This window comes from Abrus precatorius, unplaced genomic scaffold (assembly GCF_003935025.1).
Source record: "Abrus precatorius isolate BTA unplaced genomic scaffold, Abrus_2018 Scaffold10, whole genome shotgun sequence".
NCBI lineage: Eukaryota > Viridiplantae > Streptophyta > Magnoliopsida > Fabales > Fabaceae > Abrus > Abrus precatorius.
Window position 1 is genome coordinate 1,628,920 of NW_020874292.1, and position 7,873 is coordinate 1,636,792.

The 7,873-nt window shown below is 37.6% G+C and overlaps 1 protein-coding gene across 1 annotated transcript; it reads right to left on the minus strand.

Moving 5' to 3' along the window:
• Window positions 1–2,085: 2,085 nt before the first annotated feature.
• On the minus strand, window positions 2,086–6,869 carry LOC113867144 (phosphatidylinositol 4-phosphate 5-kinase 1). The gene is made up of 8 exons (XM_027502216.1): window positions 5,396–6,869; window positions 5,151–5,315; window positions 4,768–4,933; window positions 4,294–4,404; window positions 4,009–4,202; window positions 3,780–3,910; window positions 3,598–3,691; window positions 2,086–3,046 (listed from the first exon to the last, which is right to left on the minus strand). Exons 1-8 carry the CDS (start codon window positions 6,463–6,465, stop codon window positions 2,737–2,739), a joined length of 2,241 nt encoding a protein of 746 aa, XP_027358017.1. The 5' UTR covers window positions 6,466–6,869; the 3' UTR covers window positions 2,086–2,736.
• Between the last annotated feature and the right edge of the window lie 1,004 nt (window positions 6,870–7,873).

Genomic DNA, 7,873 nt, shown 5'->3' on the forward strand with positions numbered 1-7,873 from the left:
ACGGTAACAGGAGTTGCTCGAAAATCTCAAAGAAAATAATTTAGGTGCAGTTTACTAATTATAATTAAAATTTTACTTTAGTAATTTTTATGATATTATATATTTAAAATTAAATTTTAATTGATAAACAATATTACAGTATCTAAATAATAACATAAATATTTTTCTAAATTAAAATTATTTGTTGTCATTCAAATCACATTTGGAAATAGATGCAATTCCACTGTTACAATGCTCACAATATATATTTTTAATTTTTGTTTAAATTTTTTTAAAACGAAAAAAATTAAGTAAATTTTAGTTTTCTTACTCTTAGTTTAATTTTTTATATTTTAATAGTTTTTTTGTAAAATACTATGTTTTGATTAAAAAAAATTGATAAATAAAAAAAGAGGCGGCGTGTCATTGACATAAGGAAATCCTGGAGAAACGAGATGGGGGTGCAACAGCCTGTAGTTTGGGCTATGGTAACTTTGTATATACATTTAAATAATGAGTTTCTAGAAGATTTCTGCATCCTAGGTCGAGAGGCATGGAATCAACTTGCATTTTTATGTCAATATTAAATTAATGCATGCATTCAATAATGGTGTATTGGGATTTAACCTCTACACAAATCTTAAATGCTGTTGAATTGAAAGTTGAAAGGAAGTTGTAAATCATTGTTGGGGATTCTTTAATTCTGGAAAAATGCAGATGGAGATTAAATTAACAAAGGTACTAAGAATGCATCTCCTTTTGGTAGTAAGCAGTAATTATTTAATGAGTTGGGTTCAAATGCAGATGGATAGTCCTACACTACACTGCTGAGGCAAAAGTGCAAAGGGAAACCAATTCCGGGTTTGTTGTGTACGGATATTTACTGCTGTTTCCTAATACCTCTCACCTTCGTTTCGATTGAAGGGTGAGGTGGCAATCGTGGAACTTGACGCACACACCAATGGGCCCCACTTACTCACAGTGACATTACGTACACCGATTGCTTCCTGTCTCAGCAAGCAGACAATAGAATCTCCCAACAAGACAACATGGTCAAAAAGACAATCCCTCCTTCCTCCTCCTCCTCCTTTCATTAGATGTCTTGGAATTAAGTTCAATCAATTCTTCTCAAATACCCAACAAATACATGTAAAATTTAAAGGAAACAAAATTAACAAAAAATAAAAAGAGAAAGGAATTAAAGAATGTGATAAAATAAGGATTAGAAGAAATATATATTACTACTAAGACGGGGTGCAGCTCCATTACCTTCCAACCACCACCCTAAACTCGTGTGCTTTGTATTATTTTCTTTTTCCTAATGTTATACTTATTTTACGAAATACTACTACTTAGAGTTAGAGGGAATAAAAAAATAAGATTAAGCATAAACTTTATGCTCTGCCACTGACTTTGACCTCTGCAAGCGAATTTCAAACTTCATTCAGACACATCTTACACGACTCTCGTAATTCATTGACATAACATAACTGCCTCTCCATCCCAACTCCTCAGAATCGATTATAGTTTATTAGTTAGTTCGTATATTCTATCTACAAATCACTATTGGCCACTGGCAGAATTAACCACATGATTGCTTTATCAAGGAATAATTTATTTGAACATTTTTAAAAAAATAATGTTTTATGAACTTGCGGTTTTTTAATTTTCTTAAAAAAAAGAACAATCACTCCAGGTTTAAGGTTACAGTCAATAAAGCATTTATTTATTTTCTACATGAACTAAAAAATTCTGTAAGTTTTAAAGGAGGGTACAAATTAAAAAAAAGAAAGTAGGACAGCGAGAAACAGTGTAAAGTGAGAGAAAGTAAACCAAATGAGAGGAAAAACAAGAAACGCTAGCGAATCTTTCTCGTGCTTTCTCTGCTTTTCATACCTCACAGCCCAATGCCATCGCTTTCCCTGCAAAAGCTAAACCAACGACCCTCCCCCTCAAACATTTTTCATCAGCACCGGTTAGAGACAAATTTATTTAAAAGGGAAATGTTTGGTTTACATCACTGACACAACAAAATATGTTCTTCTCGGATTTTAAAATATATTTTGGAGATATACTAAAAAAAAAAAAAACGATATAGAGATAATTAAAAATAATATCATATACAATAGTATTAATTTAATGTTTTGATGTTTAAATAATGGAACTCTATTATACTAGGGTCGTGTGGGAGAGGTGAGAAATCCCAACGAGCCATTGGGCCCCCCTCCATTTCACATCCTTGACACAAAATATCTCAAACTATACAAGAAATTACCCTTTTTTAAAAAAAATTCCGCCATCTATCCTTTGTATATGAACTGTACACTTTATTACCAAACCATCCACGCATTTTGAATCCAATATCAGGGAAACATTTTCATGACTCTTCGATCTATCCTTTTTCACATCATATTCATATCCTATTTGCTGACCACAAAAAATCCACAAACCCCACCCTCATCAAGGGAAAAACAAGAGAAAAAGACAGAGATCATTTCCACCATAAACCTCCATGTACAAAGATCTCCCTGCCTTCATTATCATGGCTGTATCTTCAAAATTCAGCCACAAAAACAACCTGCATTCAGGTGAGCTCTCTCCGTCATAGCCACAGAAACAGTGGGCCGTGAATCAAACAGTCAACTGCAAGCACTCCACCAATGGATTCAACTTTCGGCTATTTTCTCTGAATATTCAGATCAATATCCTTAATCATCATGATTCATGACAATATTTCAGCCTTGTTTTTACTTACAGCTACCGGTCTTCAATAAATATTCTACCCACAAAATCCCGGAACCTTTTCGAGTACAGCTTTGGATCAACAGCAGAGATTGATGAAGGGTCAACCTGTAAGGACTTGTAAGCATGCTCCAATTTCTTACTGATATCATAATCTTGCAAAATGTCGATAATCCCGAAATATAAAACAACATCGTATGTCTCCCCAGTGCGATAAGGGGTCAAATGGCTGATTCCAACAGTTGTGTATTGATCAAAGTCACTCCTTCGAACCATGCGCTCGGCTCTCGCAGGCATATTGGCACCTAATCTAATCAACGATTTCCTGAAACAAGAAAGATAGGTATAAGACCGAGTATATAGGATAAATTCTGAAAGAACAAAAATGCAGAGGAGGTATGAAAAATACATCTAAGGAGAAACAATCAACCTGGACCCTAGGAAATTATTGCCGAGCCAATATTAAATTAAGCGCACCAAAGTCTTTATAAAAAAATTAGGACCACAATCTGTATGTCCCCCCACCAAAAGAAATAACAACTGTTGCTTAATGCTCTATGCTCACCTACATGCATTTATTGTCATGGGCGTCGTCAATACAACAATCGGAAGAAAGATTAGGCATCTAAAATGCTGTCAACTCAACTATAGCATTGAAAAACCAGGCCAACAACATATTAGGCTTTCAAGGGAAAACGGGCTGTTTTCTATTTTTCACTAGGATGGCAATGTTTTACTAAACATAAGAACACGTCTTCTTAGGATATCTTTATGGAGAACAGAAACTGATTCAACAAATACCTTGTACCTACCCACTTAGACTAAGGATTTAAAATCAAAATATTTTATAAGGAAATGGGAATTGTTTTCACATACTGGCCAGATTTAACTCGATCCCTATCCTGTAGCTCAGCTTCAAGGAAGCGATAACAGCGCATGAACTTCTCACTCTGATAGGAATCGTGCTTTCCTGAAAAGAGGTAACAACAAAATAACTTTTAGTACTGTCGCATAAACATTATCTACAACATGCACTGAAGTAAAATATAGAGTAATACCATTACGCAAAAGAAACGGCGACAATCCCATTTTGTCATACGTATAATCATCACGAAAATGAAGGCCAACTAAAAGACTGTAATCCATAATTCCTTCAGCTTCCAAGAACTCACAATCCCGCTCAATCTGTCTGCACATAATATCAAGACAAGATAAAATCAACAGATACACACAACACTTCATCACTAAATAGCAGCCATGAAAGTGTTAACGCACAAACCAACTTACTTGATGAGATCCTTGAACCAATTTCTTTGCAGGCGAAACACAAAATTGAGATCCAGGTCCTTAAGGGTTGTAGTTTCATCAATTTCTTCTGCGGTCTTATCTGTTGTACGGCCATGTGAAGATCCTTTCAAGTCAAATCGTCTATGGATTGGATATTCTGAGCAGAAAAGATTTCCCATGACAATGAACCGAGTCTGGATTTCAATAACAGTAAACAAATTTTCAGGCACTGAGACGATTAGACCAACTGCCTAGAACAGCAATTGCTTATCTTTGAAGACATACCTTTTGGCCTCCAACTGGTTTGACACAGTGTACCCCGTAGAATTTTGTCACAAGTGAATTCTCATACTGAGAAACATGCTGGTAATAACTACGAAGCATCCGAAGAAGCACCTGAAAGTTAGGTCACCAAAGTTAAATGTCAATAAAGATGTCTACCACCAAGCCAAATACTTCTAGTTGAAGAGAACTTCATAGTTCATAGAAGAAGAAAAAATCAACAACTGATTTACAAATTTCAAAACTATAACGGCGGTAGTCCACTCCACAAAAACACATCTCTGTGAAAGATAAGAAGGAATTTAACTACCCATTGGGATTTAAAGCAGAATCTACGCCTAGCAGAAATAGAAACATTAAGCTTGGCCAATATATGCGGTTTGCTGACGCAAGTTCTAGAACTTATTCTTAGCACACTATTGTACAAGAAAAAAGTTCTCAAATTTAACAAAAGAGAAATACAGCAGAATATTTAACCTTGACTTCGGATTTCTTCACCGTCTTTATCATAAATCTGTCATCTTGGGTCAAGTAGAAGAAGCTTCCACTTTTCCCGGGAGACGAAAGCTCCCTGAGGGCATCATTCCCACATATAGCTAACATGTAATCAGCAGGATCTACCTGAAATAGCTTCCTCAATTGTCTGAAATACAAAATAGGATCCAATCAACAAAAAGCAGAAGACAGATAAAGATGCAATTAAACTTTTCAGTATTCTCCAAGGGTTGCGCACCAGGAAATCCGGACACAACCAAAACGTACATAAGCAATTATCAGTGAAGTGTTAGGGCTAAAAACATATACCGATTGGGTCTATATAGTATAAAATCATAAAACTAAACATAGAAAAAAGGTTATACCTAAAAACCATAGGGCAGTAGTCCTTCCAGCGAAACTCCACTGACTGATGTGGTGGCGTAATCTTGGATCCTTCAGCGGGGAACCTTGTCCAAAACTTCTCCTTGGGATCAAAATCACCAGGCTTAAGCTCTCGCGCTATGGAAGCTTCCTTCCCAACAGAGTACCTACAAAATAACACAAAAGCAAACCCCCTCAGCAATGAACACAATCAACTCCACCAATATTGCAGCAGATTTAAATTTACCTTATACCCAGTTGCAGATTAAGCATGAGCTCATAATTCTTATGGCCCTTAGATATAGTTTGTCCCGGCCTCTTCACCTCACCGGAAAAACAAGGGTTCCGGTGAAACTGCTTAACCTCTTTCCGATCTGACCCGCTCCCAATTCCATCCCTATACAACAACGACACATTATCGATTATATCACAAGTTATATCACCCGCTTCTCCCTCCGATTCCCATATACAAATCTTGGGAAAACTCTTCTCTGCGACGCTCCCTCTAGCACTGTCCACAGAAGACCTCTTCCTCATTGTGACAGTGAAATCATCACCACCCAAGAGAGAGCCATTCTTAGGGTAGAAAGTTCCATTGAGAAGGTGCATCTTAAGGTCCTTGTTCCAGCACCCAACGTAGGAACTCCCATCAGGCCAAGTGAAAACCCCTTGACCCTTAGGAACCCCATTCTCCCATTGCCCCTCGTACCGATTCCCATTCGCCCAAACAAGCTCACCCTTCCCACAAATAACACCGTTCTTCCAATCCCCAACGTACTCGTTCCCGTTCTTCCACACGTACCTCCCCTTCCCCTCCTGCAAGTTCCGCTTCCACGGCCCCTCGTAGAAATCCCCGTTGGCGTAATGCTTCTGCCCGTATCCGTGTTTCCTGTCTGAGCTCCATGAGCCGCGGTAAGTGTCGCCATCGGATCCGGTGAAGGTTCCGAATCCCTCCATTCGACCCGATTTGAAATCGCCCTCGTAGGTAGCACCCGAAGGCCACGAGAACTTGCCTTTTCCAGAAGCTTTTCCTTTCTTCCAATCACCCTCGTACATGCACCCATCCTTCCACAGGTACTTCCCCGATCCGTTGGGTACGCTACCCGAGAAGCTCCCCATGTAAATATCACCGTTGGGTAAGAGCTTCTCTGCGGTCCTATCAGCTTCTTCCGCTGGCGTCACTCTTCGGCTTCCGCCTTGTGACCGGCTACGCCCGGTTACCACCACCGGCGGAGGCTGAGATGCCTTCTCTGCGTCGGAGGTTTTGTTCTTGACGTCGCTTTGGTTTTGATCATCACACAGAAGTTGTTGGCGCATTTTCTGCTGCTTTGGAAGTAGGTTCCGCAATCAATGCATTTCCGGCGAGAACTGAGGACTCTCTCTCTCTCTCTCTCTCTCTCAGGTGCGCATTACTATTAAGAGCGGAGAGGGGAAGAAGAGTGAAAGAGGATCGATGACTCTGTTCTCTCTCTATAATTTTCTTGCTTTGTCTTTTGGTTTTAGTTTGAGTACCCTTTGTATTTTTGGGGAATTGGGTGGAGGCATGCCAACAGCTCAAAACAGAAGCCAAATGGATAGAGGTTAGAGAGAGAAAGTGAGGTTATGCTGTGCTGCTTCTACTCTTGCTATTTTAATTTCAATTTTACCCAAAACAAAAAAAAAAAAAAAATAGAGACAATAACAACAGGGTAGGAGTATTAGTTAATTAATTAGACGGCTTTGCCTAGGGAATGCTGCTAACTGTTAAATAGTAGTAAAGAGAAAACAGCCAGCTAAGGGGTGAGGCTCAGCTTTGGTTATTTTCAATAGGACGAATATACCCTCCTCCTTTCTGTAAATTCTCTCTTGTCGCAACGACAGCGTATCTGTTTCTCCTTCGGTTTCATCGTGACGTAACGGAATCGCCTAGGACTACGATTAATCATCTAATCTTCTTCGCTTTCTTTTTTTTTAGCACTTTCTATCTTTTCCGCCCAACAGAGGAGAGAAGACCATCTAATTTAAATTTATAAATATTCATCCAAACATAGGAAACTAATATTTTGTTTTGCTATCTAATGTATCAACTTATTATTGCTTGTTCGATGTCAGGTATATTTAGCAATTTTCCTATGAAAATAACATTCTGCCTTCGGTTTCTATTAATTTGTTATCGAATCTGATTCTCTCTCTGGTTTTTTACCCTCCCCTGAAGACGAAACAATTTTTATACTTTGAAAAACTAATTTTAAAAATAATTTTTTACCTTTTAGAAATTAAATCTCAGAAATATTTTATCATTCTATAAATCATTTAGTTTTCAGAAAGTGTATAGTAAAATAGGTGATATGATAAAAAAATATGAACTGTAAAAGAATATTATAAGAATAATAAAACTCAAATAAATTTATACAGCAATGAACCTATTTCCATCGTGTGGCTCATTTTCAGCTATTAGCTTTCATTCTGTCGGACTCATGCCTTAGGCTATTATGTACAATTTGGTTGGCAAAATTGAGGCACTTAAAATGACTGAAATATAACAGAAAAAAATTGGATGAGCAAACACAACTACTGAACATTTATCAGCCATCTTCATTTGGTAATTGGTGTCGTTCCATGAAACAATGATCTCTCTCTCTCCCTCTCTGTCTGGTTTTATGATTTTCATTAAAAGAGAAAAAAAAACACGTACGAATAAACTTGAGGACCTAAAAAAATTAACGTTCTTTTTCTTTTCAATCTA